The 22,870-nt window shown below is 26.9% G+C and overlaps 1 protein-coding gene across 2 annotated transcripts; it reads left to right on the plus strand.

Moving 5' to 3' along the window:
- Positions 1–57: 57 nt before the first annotated feature.
- Positions 58–22,755, plus strand: shtd (anaphase promoting complex subunit 1). Of its 2 annotated transcripts, XM_015510954.2 has the most exons (32): positions 63–429; positions 484–642; positions 2,873–3,113; positions 3,316–3,410; positions 3,916–4,072; positions 4,600–4,733; positions 4,791–4,924; positions 6,768–6,878; positions 6,954–7,175; positions 7,335–7,527; positions 9,481–9,647; positions 9,716–9,917; positions 9,984–10,044; positions 10,113–10,579; positions 10,636–10,788; positions 10,867–11,031; positions 11,498–11,669; positions 11,751–12,031; positions 12,135–12,319; positions 12,501–12,735; positions 12,804–12,966; positions 13,024–13,386; positions 14,387–14,513; positions 14,572–14,793; positions 14,858–15,059; positions 18,038–18,273; positions 18,338–18,601; positions 20,214–20,352; positions 20,447–20,638; positions 20,705–20,891; positions 20,966–21,088; positions 22,111–22,755. In XM_015510954.2, the coding sequence occupies exons 1-32, from the start codon at positions 406–408 to the stop codon at positions 22,191–22,193; spliced, it is 5,859 nt and encodes a 1,952-aa protein (XP_015366440.2). In that variant the 5' UTR covers positions 63–405; the 3' UTR covers positions 22,194–22,755. The 2 variants fall into 2 exon arrangements, 1 of the variants encoding a protein (XP_015366440.2); XR_016191573.1 differs by lacking the exons at positions 18,338–18,601; positions 20,214–20,352; positions 20,447–20,638; ... (1 more) ...; positions 20,966–21,088; positions 22,111–22,755 and adding an exon at positions 16,306–16,542 and having other exon boundaries at positions 58–429; positions 18,038–18,177.
- The last annotated feature ends 115 nt before the right edge of the window (positions 22,756–22,870 follow it).

Consider the following 22,870-nt stretch of genomic DNA (forward strand, 5'->3'; position numbering starts at 1 on the left):
CATTGTTTTGTTTTCTTATCACATGACGTTGATAATACCCGGTAATTCCACAATTTCAAATTTCGAAAAACGTGATTATTGGATCTATATCACTAAATAGTAAATAGTAAAAACAAAAACTAAAAGATGATAGTTCAAATGGACCGGATCACCCAGACCATAGAATAATTCGATACTACTCCATCACTAGTGGTATCAAAGAATTCAGGACCGAAAGAAAAGTTTAAGAATAAGAACCGCTAAAATACCTAAAGATCGATATTTGATTTAACCGAATATTCTTAGTAAATCATTCGGTCGCGATCTGGTTACTCAGAAGATTCGTTCATATTGATTCATTCAGTCGCGACTCGCGACCGTCGTAACTCTACTTCGAATGCATTAAATCTGGATGAATATAACATAATGTTAGCCGTCACCAATCCACAAGTAAATAATTTATAACTTTTTATATCTTCTAGATATTAATAACTATAATTTCAGGTGTTTATACCTTTTGGGCGGCAACATGTAAAAAATAGATTCATTGGTGAAGTGAATACTCCATCAGTTGGATATTATGACCGACCAGAACTACATGCTGATGAATTTTTATCAAAAACAATAGTTGATCTATCCTTGGATACATCAGAAAATGTACATGTAAGTGTTTTTGTTTTTTTAATATTAAATAGTTATTTTATAGGGCTAAATTAATTAATGCAATTATTTTAATAATATTTAAAAAAATCATAGGCTGGAAAATTCAATTAATTAGATGGTGAGCTCTTTCAAGTTTCTCAAACATTTCTACATTACTTATGTTTAAGTCTATGTGTAAATTAATTCTAGTATCAATACTTCATAGGTATATCAAAAGTTTTAATAAAAACAAGAAAATATTCAGATTTGTGTGTTATAGCTGATTAAATATGATAATATTGTAAAAAATAATATTATACATTCAAACAAGCTTTCATATAGTACTTAACACTTATACTTGTATATCATTTTAATGGTAAAATTAAGTTATTACTCATTACATAAAAAAGTAGGTACCACTTTGCTGTACAGTAACTGTCTAGAGTAGCGTTTCCCAACCTTTTTCCCTCGTGGCACACTAGTCCTAACCCGTCCTAACCAATGTAATGCCATTGTACACTTGATAACGACTTATATATATATATATTAATGATAGGGCATCAAGCTTTCATAAATATGATATAAAAAGTTACACATCAGTATTTTAGTAGCAAACAATTTAAAGTAGTGTTTATTTTAGTTAGGAAAACTGTGTAACATCATATTTTAATTTATTAAAAATATGAAATGGATTGATATTGAAAACAGATATTGCATTTTGATCATGTTATGTTTAAGTAAAATATAAAAATCTAGAAATTCTTAGTGATTTGTACTCTGTATTTGAATAGTTGACAACCACACCCTCAATCATCAAATAAGAGTAAGAAAATCGTTAAAATTGATAACTTATTATCGGAATTATAAGTAACCGTATTAATAATCATGATATTTTGCGGCACACCTATTTAGGTTTCACAGCACACCATTTGGAAAATGCTGGTCTAGAAAGATGTATTAAATTTGAATTTATTGATATTATATCATTGTATATAAAAAACAATTCTAAGCAAAGACAATTTGTCAAGATATATTATTAAAATATATATTTTATGGTAATATTACTAATTCTTTATACATTATTTTTTTTTTTTTTTGAATTAATAAACATCCAAAACTTCATAAACCTATGAAGTAGAGATGTTACGAACTGTTCGATTTTCAAACCGAACTGGAAATTCCAAATTATCGAACCGAACCAAATATCTAATAGTTCCGTTCGATAATCGAACCAGAGAAATAAAAATAAAAGTCGATGGAGTAACGGCTAAAATTATAAATTATTATTAAATAATTAATAATTAATAGATTAATATGTATTAGTTATTTAATGTTTGCTTGTTTTAAATATTGATGTTTTTCGCTTTTTCTTATCAGTTATCATCATATTAATAATTAAAAATTAAAAATCTCATGCATAATAATTATTAACTAGGTATTAAAGTATTTAAAGTATTTAAGTATATAGTAGTGAAATCTTTATTCAATAATCCTGAGGTATGGGGGCTAAATGATAAATAAATAAATAATTAAATATTAAATAAAATAATATCCAATTTAACTTTTAATGTTCGGTTCGAGTTCGATAAAATATTTGAAGAGTTCGGTTTGGTTCGGGTTGGATTAAAAGTGTGTAGGTTCGGATCTGTTTGAGTTCGTTAATTTAAAGAAAAGTTTGGTTCGGGTTCAACCTTAAATATTATGGTTTGTAACGTCTCTTCTATGAAGGTTACCTAATGAACCTCTAAATAAAGGGGTGCTGGTAGAATTTTTTTTTATTTTGAAAAGTAGACCTTGATGCCCTACTCAGTCAAATGCTTGGGATACTTCGAGGAAGACATCGAGGCAGTATTTTTTTCCTCGAATGAGGAATATATTTTATCTATAATTCTATGAATTTGTTGGGTAGTAGAATGTTTGAATCTAAAACCGAATTGAGTCGGGAGTTGTTTTTTTGGATTTGAGTTACAGATCTGATTCTGAGGAGCATAATTTTTTCAAACAATTAGGCTAACAACAGTGGTAAACTGATAGGTTTGCATCCTGAAGATACCTCATCTGCTCAGAATCTAAAAGAAATATATATATTAGAGCATGAAGTGCATTAAAAATATTATTAACAGTAAAGTTAAGACATTATAATAACAAAATAAACAAAAACTTTTTATGCATTATATTTTTTATCTCTCTAACTAGGAATGCTTACATAAAATTTTCCAGTTTTTACTATAGAAATTATATTTTATTATAGCCACAAGAAAACTTTATTTTAAGAGAAAAAGATGGTGCTGAAGAAGAATTATACGTTTCTGGTAAAATAGTAGTGCATAGCCGAGGAAATGCTTGTAAATCTGCTGCTGATAAAGAAGACTATACTCCCAGCTGTAGATCATTGATCTGTACTTATACAATGGAAACTAATGTTACTCATGCTTTATGGAGTAAATTCAATGTTTCACCAGAAGTTAATGATGGTGAAATTAAACCTGAAGGTATATTTCATTATTTATAAATACATTCAAGTATTAGAAGTGTTGTATATATGTATATATTTTCATACTCCACTAAGATGGTAAAGTTGAATACTATAGAAAAAACAAATTTGAGCAAGTTTGAAAAGAGATAAATTTTGAAATTTCTTTTATTAGCTTTAAATTGAAATTTATTTTTAATAGTTGTGTATATTATTTATAGAAAAAATTGTTCCATGCATATGTATAGTAGATGCGAAAAAAATAAGTTTATATTCTGAAGGAGGAGATGTTTGGCATACACCATTATATTTCAAGGTATGGTATTGAAATGAGTTAATACTATTACTAGAGGTTAAGTTTGGAAAATATTGCATATTTTGTATTATATACTAAGAAAACACAAAATTGGTTTCATGTAGATTTGGCTTAAAATATAAACTATTTTAATCCATATTTCATTATTTTACATCTTTTAAGCATATTTTATAATTTTAAGGTCAAATTTAGTTTTTTATGACACCATATTATTTCATCTAATTTTTTTCCCATGTTTACCAAAATTTTTATTGTATTTAATTGTGTTTAAAATTATAATAAATCAGACAATAGATGAATAAATATTACTATCATTTACTTTATTTGTATTAATCTAAAATCAAATTCATACTCTTTAAATTAAGTTTATAAGAGCAAATTTGGCCATTTTTGGTATTTAAACATATATTTTTCAGATCATATTTAGTGATTAATTTTTGAGTGCATATAAATCCCAGCAGTTATTATCACAAATCCATAAATATTTAATTATTAATTATTGTAGGTAACAGCCGTTTGGAATACAAGTTTTGGCATATTAATTGAAAGAGATTTAGGTCAAGTTCCTATTGACATGACAGGTAAATCATTGCCATTACCAACTATATACTCGTTGAGTCAACCATTAAAAGAAGTTTTGCCATTGTTCTTATTAAAACAAGGTATTTATTAATATTTAAATTATCTATTACTACTCATCAAGAGTACACGCTGTGGCCAGACATGCATCCTCAACAGTCATTTCTACAGAAACGGCCCCTTAAACAAAGACTGTAATCTGGTAAAGTTGATTAAAATCTATGCATCAGCGAGCGCTATGTCATCAGAGTTTATGCTCAGAACCAGCGTGTTCTCTTGTTGAACAGAGTTTATACCTGGGAGTTTCAACCTGTGTATTGAGGTTCTTAGGAACGTCACCAGTTATTATTAAGTGAACCTCGTCCATAGTACAAAATAAAAATTTGTTTTATTTATTGTTATCATTATTTGTATGGGATCCATTAAAATTGTTTTCAAAAATAGTTGAGTGGTGAGTCCTAAAAGATTGAAATCCCTTGGTATATACTATATATTAGTTATTACTTATTATTTATCACATTATATAATATAACAAAAATAATATTCTATATTAAATTACCATAATTATGCTAAACATGGTATAGAAAATTTGATTGATTTTATTTTGTAGGAAGTGTACTACAGTATGCCAGAGATTGTTTAACTACTATAGTTTTCACCAGTATTGAGTTTAATATATGTTTAATGTATGACATTTTAAATGGTCTACACAGTGTATGGAAGATCAGGAAGCCCACAACTGAAGTAAACTTTTATGTTTTATAAAGATGCATTTTTATTTTTTTTATCCTTGATTTATAGGAATGCAATATTATGTGTGGTCAAGATTCAATGTATTCTACAACAACAAATCCATCATATATTCCTAGTAATAGTAATCAAATAAATGCTATGTCAAGCTCATTAGTATCTGGTTCAGGTTTTTTAACTGATAGGCAAGTACACCATAATTTTTTTAATATAAACAATAAACACTCATTATCTCAAAAAGTATAATTGTTTAACAAAATATAAATTCACATATTTTTTTTTTTTATGATCTCATATTGTATAAAAAAATATACATATTTTTGGAAATAAGAAGTGTTTACTTTTAAGACAATGTCACCGCACTATTTATTTTCTCTTTGTGGCCTAGGCACAACACACCAAATTCGTATTTAGCAGAACCCATCTTGAATTGTTAGCTTTAAATTTTAATATTATAGTGAATTGACTTATTATCAAACTTGAAGTTAGTAACAATATATGTGTTTATACATTGGGTTTTTTTTAATATTTTAATTTATCTGTGATATCTTACATACTCATAACTTACATAATTACAAAAAAATTGAAAAAAACTAACATGAAAACACATCAATTGTTTTAACCTTAAGCTTGATTCAAAGTCAGTTCACTTCTTCTTCTTCCAACTTGTACAGTCCATGTAGGACTTTTACTGCCTCTACCACCCTCTACAACTATTATTGTTGGCTGTTGTCTTCTGTTTTAAATTTCAGCAAAATCAATATTGTTCTATCCACCCATTCTAGTCTAGGGCAACTCTTGGATTTTATTCTCTTCAGTCTCCGATAAAAAATGTTTGATATACCTTCAGAAAAGTCAGATAACAATTATGACCAGTATATTTTAATCTTTTACTTTCAAAAACGTTCTTATAATGGATTTTTTAAATAAAGGGGTAAATTTCTTTCTTTCTTTGTTTTATATATTTTACTTTATCAGTTATATATTTGATGTAATGATCTTTTTTCCTTACATCCTTCACACTTATCAATCATGTTACACATCCCTTTGGATAAGAGTTTTAATTTAAATTATTTTATCAGTACATAATATCCATTGTTTCCTTAAAAGGGGGCCAACACCTATATTTGTTGTCTCAGTCTTAGCATAACATAGCAAATTTATGCTCAGTAGTTCACGTTTTACTCCATTAGTTTAAAAATTTGAGTGAATAAACCTATTATGAAACTAGATGGTAAGAACATTATCTGTGTTTTTAATGGAAGTATTTTTTTAATAATTTACTTTTTAAGAGAGAGAGTGCGTATAATAAATTGTAAAATAAAAATGCTCATAACTCAATAACTCATTTAAAAACTGAATTATTGTAAAAATACTTCCAACAAAACACAGATAATGTTCTTATCTTCAAGTTTCATAACAGTCCTATTCACTCTATTTTTTAAGATAACACGGTAAAATGTGAACTTCTGAGCATAAATTTGCTATGTTATGCGTTTATAAGACTGAGACAACAAATATGGATGTTGCGCCTTCTTAAGTGATATTCAAGTTGATATTATTTTGGTTGCTTATATTATTACCTAGTTACCTGAAGTTTATTACTTGCTGAAGATATATCCATCAACTTTCAAATTAGTTACCCTCTCACTTCTCTTGAAACTACTAGATATTTTGTTTTTTATTGGTTGGCCTTTTTAACTTTTCAGTTTGCCTGCTTTAATTAGGCCTGTAGTTCACATTTTAGGAATTGTCCATTATGACAATCAATTCTGTCAAATTCTACCATTCTTACTTACCTCAACTCTTAAAAAATTCCTCATTTAAGAAGTGAAGCACATGATATATGATTTTGGTACTAATGACAATATCTGTGTTATTTGCTATTAATACTTACAACAAAAGATTGTTTCTAACGAGACTAATTTTGTGATATTGTGAATGTATCAGAGTGAGAAAAAAAATAGTGCACTGACACCCTTTTAAAAGAACTACCTACATAAAAATGTAAATTATTTTTATTTTTAGATTATCATTAAATCATCCAGTGAATTCTAGCCCATTCACTTTCAACAATAGAAGAAGTACCCCTAATATAATGTCACCATTCAATACTCTGAGTCCTATGACTGGAATCAGGTTTAATAAAATTAAAATTATACTTATCATACTTATAAATTTGAATGTAATAAAATAAAAATTGTAATTTTATAGTCATTACAACTCTTCTGTTTGGAATAGTCCATCTAACACTTCAAAAAGGCGTCCAAATGCTACTATTACTAATAATCAAACATACAACACCCAAACATCAATGTCTCGTATTTTTAATGCTAGGCTCGGTCATGGAAGCATGTATGGAGACCATAACTCTAAACCTGTTAGTCCTGATATTTGTTTGGAATATATGTGGACCGAAAATCAAAATTCCAAAGGGTATACATTTTTAAATATTTTTAATAAATTTTAAAATTCTATTATTTAAATTGCTTTTCTCATTAATAATTTCCATGAAATCAAACAACTTTAACTAGCTACCTCAAATCATATGTACTCAACAATGAATGTTGATTATAATTTTTAATTTGTGTTTAGGAATCAAGATTCATGTGCTTCAACAAAAGTATTTATTGCTTCAAATTTTGTTGAAGACCTTTTTTTGTGTTATCTTTTACATAAAAAAAACCAATTAATATGTGTTGAATTTGAGCATTCAGATACAAGTATAAGTGATATTACTTTTGGAAAGGTCACCATTCTTTTAGCAAAAGATGCAGCATATTTACTAGTAATTATCAGCTTTATAAACAAAGAACTAACATGAATATTCTATTAAATAGTATTGTTATTTATTTGATATATTTATAAATATTTTGATAAAAATGACTTACAATAAACAAATGCAATTATTTTGAGATAACAAATAATTGGTGGTTTAACATGCCAATAGCAAACTGAATAATTAATAAAAATTTTACTTAAATTTGTTCATAACATTTAAGTAACATTCACTATCTAAAATGCAATGCTTTTGTATAATGGTTTTTTTTACAATGTGTTTCAGTATTTCATTGTGTAAATTAATTTTAAATTATAATTCAATAATCACTGAAGTGTTTGATATAAGCAATTTTATACATGAAAATAAGTTCTTTATGTATTGATACCAATACCAATGTTAAATATATAACCACAAAGCAGTAGGTTTCTATTTTATAACATTAAGAAGACACTACGCCCGCATATTATGTTGTTTCCGTCTTACAAGTGCGTAAAATATAAATTGTACGCTTAGCAGCTCACATTAAGCTCTGTTACATTAAAATGTAGTGTGAATTGATCTCTTATATAAATCAAAGGTAACATTATTATCTAGGTTATTACATGGGCTTTTTATTATATTTTAATTTTAATGCAAGCTATGAATATTTTAAGATAAACAAAAAATGAACGATTTAAAAAATACTCATAACTTGGTTCATAATTAAAATATAATAAAAAGCCCATGTGATAACCTAGATAATAATGTTACCTTTTATTTTTATAAGAGATCAATTCACTCTACATTTTAAATTAACAGAGCCAAATGTGAACTGCTGAGCGTACAATTTGTTAAATTACTTACTTATACAACGAAGACAACACATATAGCTGTGGCATTCTTTTAAAATAAATTGAATTTAGGGTTATAAATAATTTAATTATTTATGTTCCTATTATCTGTACATATTTGGTGCCTCAGTTATCTGAAAATAGGTGTTTAAACTTATAGATAAATTAGACATCTTACCAACCCAACCACCACCACAGGATGTGACCACCTATGATCTGAAAAAGTAATATTCTAAAAAAAATCTGTCCATAAAAAGTGTTTTAAAAGTGCTATTATAATCGAATATTAAACAGGGTGTCCCATAAGAATTTACCCATAGTGATATCTCATGAAATAATGGAGATATCAAAATTCCAATATTGTTATAAGACTCAAAGGGATAATAACTATAATTATTTCATATTTTAATATTTTGGTTGAAAGATAAAAAATATATTTATTTATTTATTTCCAAAAAAAATTATTATAGCCATTTTGTAGTTAATTTTTCTGAAATTATAGACTTTTCAAAATTGTATTTTTATTAATTTCCTGATTTATAATATTTTTTTTAGTTTTGAAGAAGCAAAATATGATTTTAACTAGGCACATTGAAGTCGTTCTTTAAACCATATGACCACGCACACTGCGCAGCTTTTCACATGTTTGATAACATCACAAAGATAATAATTTGCAATTTTTATCAAAACTAAAAAAAAAAATTTTAACCAGGAAATTAATGAAAATAAAATTTTCAAACGTTAATATTTTCAGAAAAATTAACTAGAAAATGGCTATAATAAAATTTTTTGGAAATAATAAATAAATATATTTTTTATCTTTCTACAAAAACATTAAAATAAATTAAAATATGAAATAATTAGTTCTTAACCCTGTGAGTCTTATTACAAAACCAGAATTTCGATATCTTCATTATTTTGGGAGATATCGTAATTGGTAAATCCTCGTGGGACATCTTATATATATATTATGTATGCCTTATTTAAATGATTTGAATAATAAATGTTTGTATCAAAAATAGATTTTATATATGTTATTTTGGTAATTTACCTATATAATTAAATTATGATTTTTAAATTCTTATTATTTATATATAATATTTATGTAATGTACAATTTTATATTTTAGTCAAAGAAATTAACTGTGTTAATGGATTGTCAAAACAATATATCATTATATTCTGGAATATTAATTATTGGTTCTATCCAATTCGGTAGTATGTCTTCAGTGTTAGATGAAAATACATCTTATTTTACAGCAACAAACAGATCAACTATTGGAACACCATTAATGAAGTAATATATTATTTCAAATTTAATTTTAATGATTTTAATTTTGTGTAATTTTAATTAAATTAACATAGTCGGAAAAGTTTATTATCATCTACAAGAAATGAAGATTTTCAAATAAATGAAAATATTATAAGCATTTTATCATCTACTGAATATGACTCACAACTTGCAGGACATATTGAAACACTATATTCTGAATCATCATTAAATTGTTATGCGTCAAAAGTAGAATTAAAGTATTTAAGAGATCCGATAGCTTCTCGTGTTACATTAGTAAGTTTTTTTTATTTAGTAGCTCATAACAGTCAATTAATTAATTGTTCTGTAATATATATATAGGTTCATGAAGATGGAAGCATGATTAGAGTTGATTTTCCTGTTGTTAGTTCATCCCCATTAGGTTAGTAGTTACTTTAATTAAACAAATTATTCATCTGTTTGTTTTATTTATTTTTATTTATTTTTTAGTTACTAAATGTTTGAATACATTAAAAAATATCTTTAAAAAATCAATTGTCATGGAGCTAATGACAAAATGGTATACTGTTAGAAATGCTCCTGGCACTCAAAATATATCAGGTGAAGAAGAATGGAAATTATTTATCCAAATGTTACTTAGGCTCATTGGATATAACTTAGAATCATTGCCATTAACACAAGATTCTTTGAATACATATAATGATACACCAGCAAAATCAAAAAAACAGAGAGTTTTGGATATAGGCAGTGATGAAGATTGGAAATTTATGTTAAAATCATCATTTAACAATTTCCGGGGCAATAATATAGCAGCCTCTCTCGGGTTAAAAAATAAACTAAAGAATTATAATCCAAATTCGCATCAACATTCATACTTGAAAAATATTATTGATACAAATGCAATTCTATTTCCATACATCTATGATGTTTTATTTTCTTTACATTTAGTTTATGAAGTATGTATTATTCATTGAAGTAAATACATTTATAATCACTGTTCTATTTTTTCAAGGATTTAAAACTTAATACAATGAAAACTAATTTGCTACCAATGGTTGTACAACTGTTATATCAACTAGCAACAGATTTGAGATTAGATGAATATGTTTATCATTATTGGAAAGATTATCCAAACTTTTATAACAGGAGTTATTTATTATTAGGAGTAAGTTAATTATAATGACTTAAATACTAAAAATATGCATACATTTTATTTTAGTAATTTTGTATACTTTAATTTTAGAGTCAAATAAGTGAAGAAAATCTAAAAACTCTTATAATTCCACCTTATTTTGAACCAAGTCCACCTGACATATTCAGATTGTGTTTCTTGCTAATGAAATATTATGAAGCTAATCCTTATCCTTGCATAGAAAATGTTAATAGAAGGACTAAAAATATAATTCAGGTAAAATCAAAATTATTTATTTTAATAAGATATACTTTTTATTTGATGCATACTAATGTGTTTACATAAAAGGAAGTCACACTAAAATGTCCTTACCTAAGTAAAATATATCAAATTTTAATTCAGCAGAGCCAATTTAGCATTGTTATTTAATATTAGAACTAATTAACATTTCATCAAGTTTAAAGGTAAAAACATCTAAGTTAGTGTATCGGTATTTCATTATGTTTTAATTTTCACGACACATGCAAGAGCTTACTCTTAAGTTATAGATTCCTATGTTCATTTGACCTTCAGGATAATGTTGTTTTTTAATTTTTCTACTTGAAACATTCATTTTAAATTAAAAAATGTGCAATTTATATAGTTTGTCATATTAACACTTGATTGATAAAGAATATTAATTAGAATTAACTGTATTCAATTTTTAAATATTTATGTTTATGTTCAATTCTAATTTTTACAGATCTATGGTTTATTATGTCTAAAAAAGAAGTCTCACATGAAAGCATTAGTTAAAACAATAAACCCTACTGGAGTAAAATTAAATAAAAATGAAAGCATTTCTTTAGACAGTGTAAATTTTAAAAGTAAAGTATCAAAATATCAACACGCTACGTTTTTTATGTCTAAAATAGGTAAAATCGCAAAAAAAGTATTCATTGATGTTAATATTATAATACTATTTTCAATTTAAGTTTTATTCAATATATTTGTAGGGATTACGCAGCAGACTTTATTAACTTACCCACCTGGAGTTGCAATATTGCTATGTAATGTTATTGATAAATGCAGAGAAAGTCCACCTACAGATTGGCCAAAATCTACTTATGAATTAATTATGAGAGAAGATTTAGCATCACAGACATTAAATACATTTTATAAGAATAACAATAAAAATATTAATTCTACAAATATGGATAAATCTAACAAATGGAATGATGTTGGTGAAACTGATTCTGGTGTTATAAAGGATGGCATGGGAAATATGGACGATGAGGTACAAATTTTTATTGATGCTTATATCAATCTTATTTCAACAAAATTAAATTATTTTTTGGTGAAATAATTACTCTAGTTTATTACATGGTTATATGTTACAGGTTATGAAATTATTATGGAATAAAGACCATCGTATAACGGATGTGAGAAATTTTTTACAATCTTGTCATCCAGTGACCATAGGTATTAAGCAACCGCCAGAAGCTAGTGATCATGACTTTGTAGAGGAACAAGAAAAATATTTGTATTCAATTTGCTCAAGAACAATGGCTCTACCAGTTGGCAGGTAAAAATACTATTATTGGCCTATATTAGTAATATGAATCATTTGCATAAAAAAAATTTAACTTTATTCTATTTAACTACCAAAATTACTCGATAGTTATAAAACACCATGACTATAATTAACAAATACAAATTTCTTAAAACATTAAGATAGTAACATTATTTTATTATTATATAACTAGAGGGATGTTCACTATGAGATCAATTCAACCTGTTATAACTGAACCACTTCCATTACCAAAACTTTGTTTATCTGGTAAAACTCCACGTGGTGCTGCAGTTGAACTTACTCACATAGATATTGTTCCTAATATGAATCTTTGGCCACTATTCCATAATGGAGTAGCTGCTGGATTACGAATCATGCCTTCAGCTGATAATATTGATTCCACATGGATTCTATACAATAAACCAAGAGTAAAAAACCATCATACTATTTAGTACTATTTTTGCTTATAAATTTATGTATGTATAAATTTATGCAGAGTACTCCAGAAGCACTACCAGAACATGCTGGATTTCTTATGGCATTGGGCTTAAACAAACATATTACTAACTTAGCTACAATGAATACTTATGAATATCTATGTAGGTCTCATGAAATGATCAGTATTGCTATACTTATTGGACTAGCAGCAGCTAAAAGAGGTATTTTTCTTTATTATCGTATATATACTATTAATTAATTATTTTATCATTTATTAGGAACTATGGATACAGAAATAACACGAATGTTATGTATCTTCATTGAATCTTTATTACCTCCAACTACCATTGAATTAGATATGAGTCAAAACTTGCAAATAGCAGCATTATTAAGTATTGGTCTTCTTTATCAAAAAACTGCCCACAGGCACATTGCAGAAGCACTATTATCAGAAATAGGTCGACCTCCTGGTCCAGAAATGGATAATAGTATTGATAGAGAATCTTATTCATTAGCAGCAAGTCTTGGTCTTGGTTTAGTTGTATTAGGTAAAGGTTCAGATGTTGTTGGCCTTAGTGATTTATCCATTGCTGATACATTGCATTACTATATGGTTGGAGGACATAAAAAACCTCTCACAGGTAAATAAAGAATTAAGATATTTTAAATAAATTTTTACTTATAAATATAAGCACTAAATTTTCATTTAAACTGTAGTATTTTATATACTTAACGTTTAGTTATAAGATTCTATATTTCCGTTAATTACTAGATATTACTTTATTAGTTAAATATAATATAATAATAATAAATACAGTGGTCACCACTTATTATATTAATGGTTTATGTTATCAGTTGTATACTAGTTTAAGTTTAGACTGTATTACGTACATGTTTTAATTTTTGCTTAGTATTATCATTCGCTTTATGTTATATCCATTTTGTCCTATACCAAAGTGATTACTTTAAGCTGCTACCATTGTAATTATGATTAGTTATTTGTTTAATATGTGAACTACTGATCCAAAATAAGTTTAATATGTAATCTACTAAGGTTTTTATCTATATTATGAACAGACAATGTACGTAATTTTTGAATAATTTTGACATATTGGTATAATAGGTGTCTGTATTCAATATTTATACATTTTTTTCTTAATGATATTTTTTTTGAAAGATTTAAAAATTTACAAATTTAATCCTGTGTTATGTTATATTTGCATTAATAATTAATAAATTAATCATATTAAAATATGATATTTTATGATTTTTAATTTGAATTAAAAATACTTAACGAATAACCAATATTGTAGATTACAAACTAAACGTATACCTACAATTAATGTTGAATAAATCAGAAAAACTAGGTTTTCAATGGTTAAGTATGAATGTATGATATACACTAACACTGTTGTAGCATAATGGAAGAAAAAGCGCAACAGAATCACTAGTTTTGGGCTACATTTAATAATTAACGCTGCTGCTGTATTAATCTATCTTACATCAACTGTATTTTTTTTATTAGCTTTTGTAACATAACAATTATAGCTCAAAAATTAAAAAAAAAAAAATTAACTGTGTTACTGTATCTAAAATAATGTTATATTTATTATATAATTGGTATTTTTAATATTTATTTAGGCGCACAAAAAGATAAATACATTAATCCTAGCTATCAAATCCGCGAAGGGGAAATGGTAAATGTAGATGTAACTTCAAGAGGTGCTACTTTAGCTTTAGGAATGATGTATTTTAAAACAGGAAACCAGTAAGTGATTTAAGTTTATGTAAATATAAATTTTTTTATTTTAAAATTGTTTTTATAGAGCTGTAGCAAATTGGATGAGCATACCTGATTCTCCATATCTACTAGATTTCATTAACCCCGAATTTATATTACTTAAAATGTTAGCTAGAGGCTTAATAATGTGGAATCACATATTACCTACGAAAGATTGGATAGAACAATTTGTACCTCAATCTATCCAACGCTATTGTTTAGTAAAACCTAAACCAGGAATGGCCAATCCTGATTTAGAAACTATTAAGTAAGTTATTAATAAATTATCCCATAAATTAATATATTATATAAAATTGTACATTTATTTTTAGTCAAACCTACTGCAATATTGTAGCTGGCTGTAGTATGGCTATGGGTTTACGTTTTGCTGGATCTGCTAATGAAGAAGCTTTCAATACTCTTTTATCTTACTGCCAAATGTTTATATCATTATGTAGTAAATCAGTTGCTGAACTTTGTGGGAAATCGACTATTGAAACTTGTATAAATGTTACTCTCATATCATTATCTATGGTAAGTTATTCATATTTATCTTTAAAAATGTAACAAAAAAATGCATATTGGTTTTGGCATTGTTTTGAGTAAATATCTTGGTCAAGTGCCTTAAAAAATATGTAATGTTATTTAATTTCGAAAATTATTTTCATGACATTTTATGAATAATTCTAGATGGTTATTTTGAAAATTATTTTAATTTTAGGTTTTGAGTTGACTGTTATTAGTTTTATCAAAATTCATAATTATGCTGTCAGAAATATTAGATAAATTTTAATTAGTAAAAATGTAGATAGGGTGCCGCTTTGCTGTAACAGTAGTAGTCAAACATTGAAACATGTTGTTACTCGTTATAACAGATGTACAGCACCTCTATAACAAAATCGCTTGGTATCAAACATTTTTCCATTATAAAAAGTTAGATATTGCATATATTATTTGCACTGGAACTTTTGACCTTTTCCGTTATAACAAGGATTCTATTTAATAGAGGATCCATTATTGAGAGGTTTTACTGTAATATATTTGAACTAGAATGATAAATCATTAAATATGAAAGACGATTCTGAACAGACTTAAATGAACTATTTAATATATAAGTATAATATATATTATAAAAATAGACATGCCTTTGTATCTTTATTATTTTTGAACTTATATTAATAAACTTGAAAGGAACCTGGCATTACATTTTCAATAACTCCATTTTAATATTTGGTGAAAATTTAGTGTCCACTATTATTAGTTTTTGAATTTCTCCTAAAAAATTAAATCACTTTTTTTGAAAATTATTTTTAAGTAAAAATACAAATTTTTAATTCTCTAAAGCAGCATTTCCCAATTGATGTACTGCGGCACATTGGTGTGCTATAAAGTGTGTTAGTATGTTAGTAGTATGTTATAAAGTTTGTTGTGAAATATGATTATTAATACTCTTACTTATAATTTCGATAATACGTTAAAATAATTCTAATGATCCTCTTACTCTATTATGACTGTGTGCTTGTCAACTACTCGAATACTGTATAAACCAGAGCCAGATTTGTCACTAGGATTTTTTTTTTTTTTTTTAAGTAATTTACAATCTATATAACATTATGACATTCATTATGTACATGCATACCCTTGTGTTCCCCGCATTGAACGTGTCTGGTCATCGCTTGGTAGCCATAGGAGGCTAATTACGAATCTCAGATCTGGGGCAGTTAACTAGTAACTGTTGAGGGCAGATTTCGAAATTTTAATATCTAGGTTAATCTTCCAGGCGTCTACCGCACGTGGTCCTATCCAAACCACTTCCCGTTTTCAAGGCTACGGGCACCCATATTTGCCCAGCATTCGAGCAACCAACAGCCCCCACGAGTCCAACCCATGAACGACACTCACCTGGGTTTCCCCGACTGATGGGCTCAGAATCGTTCCCCGTGGTACCGTGTTTAACGCCATACGGTGAGCGTTTCCGACTATGCGTCGTACCAATTTCGGCTCTGCCTAGTTCCAGGTATTGGTCGACCTACATAACATTATGTACAATGAGCAAATTTGATAGTTAATATAATATAAAGTTACAGAATTTAACATTTGTGGGCAGGCACTCAGCAGCACCACCCGACCGAAAACATTTTAGATGTCGTGTTTTTATTATTTTTATTTTAGTAGGTCTCTAGGCCACTGTCTTTTGAGTCTTCTAATTACATTGCCAAGAAGTGAGGTGGAAGAAAGTTGCTTTATTAATGGATTACTGTGAGAGTTTAAGTTGGAGTGAAATTTAGAGTAATGTGCTTTTGCTAATCGATTGAGTGTAGGAATTTTTAGGTCTTTGTGAAGATTATGTTTTCTGAAATACCAAGGAAAAGATGTTATTAATCGTAGGCAGATAGATTGAAAAGCTTGAAGCGTGTTGGTAGAGCCCCATAACTGGATACCATATGTCCAAGCTGGTCGAATTATTGATTTGTATATATATAGTAAGTTTATTGGAAAGGGAAAGTTTGGATTTTAAGAGTGGTCTGAGGATATAAAGTCTAGAGTTAACAGTTTTACGTTTAAGTTTATGTGTGGGCTCCAGGTTAAGTGTTTGTCAAGAGTTAGCCCAAGTCACTAGGATTAGATTTTTATATCTAACATAAAGATAACATTATCATAATGTAATGTCACTATTTTTCAATATCAATTAATTTCATATTTTTAATAAATTAAAATATGATTTTCTATGAGTTTTCTTAACCTGAATAAACACTGTTTTAAATTATTAACTAGTAATTTACTGATTATGCAACTTTTTTTATTAATATGATTAAAGCCTTATGCCCTTTTATAAAATAAATTACATTTTTTATTAACATATTATATAAGTTAGTGTCTGTGTGTATCGGCTAAATATGCATTAGGACCAGTGTGCCATGAGGGAAAAAAGTTTGGAAATAATGCTCTAAGTATAATTGCATTCACTTTTCTATTAGTAAAGTTGCTGATGTCGAAAATGTATGCATTTTTACTACCACAAATGTTGATGACAGACAAAAAAACACATAATAGCAATACATTCATTCGCTACTCTCAGAATCCAATATAATAAACCAAAAAATTATTTAAATTTTAAATTTTAATAGATTTTCTGAATAATGTTTGTATCTTAGATCATATACAATAGATATAGCTACATATGTATTGGTCGTATATCAAACTGTTACTAACATCTGTCACATTTCAGTGAACATTGATGAGTTTTAGTATTATCGCTTTTTAGTAAAATTTCTTAGAGTCCCTGAAACTATAAAATAAGTTATGGTTTATTTTGGGCACAATAAATAATTACATATATTTTATATACACCCACTATATATGATCTAAAATTGGAAAAACTTTTAATTGACTGTTTCATGTTATTTTTTAATATCATATTTTATAAGTTATCAAATAATAACTCTCGTTTCACTCAGTCACTCAGATCATTAAAAAATATCTTAAATCTTGATTTATTTGTTTTATTTAAGGTAATGGCAGGTACTGGTGATTTAGAAGTTTTGCGAATTTGTAGATATTTAAGATCAAGAGTTAGTGTATCTCCGCATAGTGTTATTACCTATGGATCTCATTTAGCTACACATATGGCCCTAGGATTATTATTTTTAGGCGGTGGAAGATATACTCTTTCAACAACACCAGAAGCTGTAGCTGCCCTTATTATAGCATTTTATCCACAATTTCCTACTCATAGTAATGACAACAGGTAACAATTAAAATTCAAAATTCAATTTTTCATTTAATCATATTTGTTTTATTTATTATTTCAGATATCATTTACAAGCTTTTAGACATCTTTATATTTTAGCTACCGAACCCAGAATTGTATTACCGAGAGATATTGACTCTGGAGATTTGTGTTATGTTCATTTAAAAGTTATTTTTCTTGATACTAAATATTACAAAAACCAATTTTATTCTGTCAGAGCTCCATGTTTACTACCACAATTATCACTATTGAAGGAAGTACATGTTGACGATGGAAGATATTGGTCAATAGTGTTTGAACGTGATAGAAATTGGGATAAGCTTGTGTAAGAAAATGTTAAAATATAATTATTGATTGATTTCATTAAAACCTAAAATACACAAAATAAGTTAGTCAAAACTACAAATATTTTTTTGTAGTTAAGACTTTTATAAACAAGATTTGATAAATCTTAGGATAAACAGCTAGTGTTTTGTGAAAGTCTAAAATTGTTTACTAATAATCGTGTGATATTTTCCCTTTAAATGCTTTATACTCATATATAATTATTATTATCATAAATTCATAAGCGCGCACACGGGGGTTATCAGGAAAGAAACTTGATTACTCTACAAACTTTTACCCCTCAATAATCAATATCATAAAATCTAAGCAATAATCTTAGTAGGCATATGTTCGAAATAAATTAGACAAATTAATTTTTACTACTTAGTGGTGAATAAGAATATAGATATTATATATCTATGTGTGTGTGTTATGTCTATGTTATGTTTGTCTACCCTCCCGATAATGTCTGGGCACGCTAATGGTAATTATTATTATTATTAAATATTATTATTATATTGAGATTTGAAACATCAGATTTAAATTGTTTTTGAATATTACTACAAAAATTGTGTACAATAAGTTTATTTGTTTAGGCTACTATGGCATCTCAAGTTGCACAATACATCTTTGAATTACCTCTCTCATTGATTAATGATACATTTTTTTAAACAATCACGACTTATTAACCCTCGTCCACCAGTCAAAGATAGTTGAGATACTGCTTGAAGAATACTAATTTCACACCAGTAACATTTAAAAATAATGACAAATAATATTATAATTATATATGAGTATGATGCACAGTGGCGGCTTGAACTTTTTTCCCCTCGAATCACGTTTAATATTTTTACACCACCCACCCTAAAATATAGTTATTAGTTATTACTTATTACTGTACATTATCTGCTGAGTACACATTACGGCTATATTATATTACATTTATTATTTATAATTTAATACTTAAATTACCAACTTGCAAAAATGGTCCAGTCTACCTTTTCCAACCATAAGACCCACCCACCCACCCATTAATATTTTTGTGAATCACATGATTCAAATATACTCCCTTCGAGCCGCCACTGATGATGCATACAAAAGGAAAAATATAATATCGCACATTAATCGGAAAACAATTTTGGGCTTTTACCAACACTGATTATCCTAAGATTTAGCAAATCTCGTTTGTAAAACTTCAAATTCCTAAAATCATTTGTGGTTTAACCAAACTATTTTATGTATTTTAGCTTAGGTTTATTCATATTTATATACATATACAGTGAAACCTCTAAATACCGGACACTCTAGGTTGCTTAAATGTCGTTCGCTATTAAGAGGGGAAATACAGTGAGTACACAGTACACATTTCACCGTTCCTAAAATTCCGTCCGTTATTTGGAGGTGCCCACTATTGAGAGGTGTCCGTTAAAGTTTTCACTGAATATATATGTATATATATACATAATAGTTAGGTATATATATATACACACACATTCACACTTAGACGATGAGTAAAAAAAGTTATTAAGATATATTTTTTTATTACACTGTGTGCATGTTATTATATCAATGTAATTAAAACATAAATAATGATTCAAATAAATTTATTACAGAAATATGTTAAACAATGTTAGTTGCTTAAATGTGAAGCATAAAGCTGGACACTTATCATATGCAGAAGATCCAAATGGTTACAAATCCCTCATAGCTCAAAATCTAAGTTTAAGTGATAAAAATTCCTGGACAATTTCTGTGAGTACTATGATTGTCAATTTATAATTTTTTGATTTCTTAAGTTTGTAGTTGTGGTTTAAAATGTATATTTAAATTAAAAATATTTTTTCAGCCCGAAGTGATTTACGGATTTTCTTCTGATCCAAAAATAGTCCAAATGGTTCGTTACTTTTTAGATTTGACAGGAGATAAAGTTAACAATCCCCATCAAATAACTGTTACTCGGCAATATGCTCAAATATTATTTAATTCTATTGTACATGATAAAGTATTTTTATTACCTCTTTGGATGCCAATAATGAAGGTGTGTAATATGTAACTGTTGTTTTTATTGATTGAAATATTATTGTAATAATTATAATTATTTTAGACTTTATGTAATTTACCTCAACCGCCAAGTAGCTATTATTGTTGGCAATTAAAATTATTTATTGAGGTGGCGAGTACAAATGTTTTTCACCGAGAAAAATTAAGCGATAGACCAAAATTAATTCCAATATTATTCGCCTCGTCAATTGAAATGACCTGTGATGCTATGATTCAAAATTGGGAAAGAGGTAAAAATATAAATTAAATCTAAGATTAAGAATTAAATGAGACTAACTTTGCTTTATTATTCTGGTTGCAATAGAAGGGATTTCAGTTAAAGTATGTTGGGACTCTTCAGATTATCAAGACTCTAAAACTGAATTGGCTAAAAGCGCATATTGTACATTATTGGATATTCCACATAAATCCAAAATACCTGAATTCGGTAAGATTTTAATACTAATTTAGCAAAATATTGTAGCGAATCAAATTAAATAAACTTAATTTCATTGTTTTGGTAAATAGAAAAAATACATTTTTTTTAAGAATGTTAATTGTGTTTGAGAGAATGAATATTTTTCATATTAAACAGAATCACTCAGTTTACACTGGGTGATTCTTTTAAGTGGGTACACTAATTATCTCGAAAAGTATTTACTTTTTCAAAATATTTTTTTACATGGTTTCAAGTTGTTAAAAACCAATGTTTTTATTAAAAAATTATATTTTTAAATGTTTTTTATCCTTATCATTTTTTAAGTTTTTTCCTTTTTTGAATGACAACATAGAGTTTTAATGTCATATTCCAATGAGGAATATTTTTCTAAGTATTTTGATTAATAAAAATCGAATTTAGAGCTAGTAGTTTTTGAGTTTATAAGTATTTAAAGTTTAGATTGGCAGAGTGGAGTGGTACGGGGTTACCCCGCAAAATGTTTGTCCACTACTCCGCTTGTCTAAACTTTAAATACATATAACCCATAAACTACTCGTCCTAAATTCAATTTTTATGAATCAAAATACTTAGAAATACATTCTGCATTGGAATATGAAATTCATAGGCGGTGATTGTGGGGTGCTTGGGGGTGCTTAACCCCCTCAAACAGATTGAAAGCCCCAAGTATTAAATTTTATTCATAGTATAAAATATTAAAATATGTATTTATTTTGCTAAGAAACATTTAAGCCCCCCCTAAAATTCAATCAAATCTCCGCCTATGATGAAATTAAAATTATGTTGTCATTCAAAAAAGTAAAAAAAAATAAAAAATTATAAGGATAAAAAGTATTTAAAAATATATTTTTTTAATAAAAACGTTGGTTTTTTAACAACTTGAAACCATGTAAAAAATATTTTGAAAAAAGTAAATACTTTTTGAAATAATTAGTGTACCCACTTAAAAGAATCACTCTGTGTATATATATTTTTTTTATTAACTAATTAACAATTATTTATCTATTTTTCAGTTTTGACAGACCCACATTTATTGTATGAATATGCTAAGAAGCTTTTTATATCATGGGAAACAATTAGTAAAATATGTTCTTAATTTTATTATTATTTTTTTTTTTTTATACATAGGTAATAGTTGTACAAAATACTGTATATTTATATACCTAATTGATTTGTGTTTATTTATGTATTATATTTTAAGCATATATAAAGTGTATGTACAATTATTGTCAAAAATAATATTAAATTTTAATGTTGAATTAAAAATATTACATTATTTATTTATGTATATATTTGAAATGTGATTAATTAAAATTTTATTTTATTGAAATTCTAATTTGACTTTAATTGTCTGGGGTTTTTTTCTATTGAAGTAATTCTTTCAGAGTGTCTTGTTTTACATTTTTAAATATACTATACCTATAGTAAACAATTAGGAAAAATATATGAAGCAGATAAAAAATAGTTGCAGGTTATAGCATATTCATTAGGTTCTATATTAGGTTAGGTACCTACTACCTTGTTCCTAACAGATAGTTGAATTAACAATATATTTTTTTTTTTTTTTTTTTTTATTATTAAAAGAAACTTTGTAAACAATTAGCTTCAACAATTATGATTATAAATATTACATGACAATATATTTAATATCACTAATATTAGTTGTAATTTATAATTTAATTGTATATGTATTTTTATAGACCTTAGGTTACTGGTATTCCCTAAATTAATTCCATCTATTACTAAATATATTATATAAGTAAAAAAAAAAAA

This window comes from Diuraphis noxia, unplaced genomic scaffold, assembly GCF_037042655.1.
Source record: "Diuraphis noxia isolate RWA-SAM2 unplaced genomic scaffold, SU_Dnox_SAM2 contig0004, whole genome shotgun sequence".
Classification (NCBI taxonomy): Eukaryota; Metazoa; Arthropoda; class Insecta; order Hemiptera; family Aphididae; genus Diuraphis; species Diuraphis noxia.

Excerpts from the sequence above, each read along its gene's own strand:
- shtd (XM_015510954.2), top strand. The coding sequence starts at position 406 with ATGTTAGCCGTCACCAATCCACAA. Across the intron at positions 3,114-3,315 it reads TGGTGAAATTAAACCTGAAG|AAAAAATTGTTCCATGCATA; the intron begins GTATATTTCATT and ends TATTATTTATAG. Across the intron at positions 12,320-12,500 it reads ATGGCTCTACCAGTTGGCAG|AGGGATGTTCACTATGAGAT; the intron begins GTAAAAATACTA and ends TTATATAACTAG.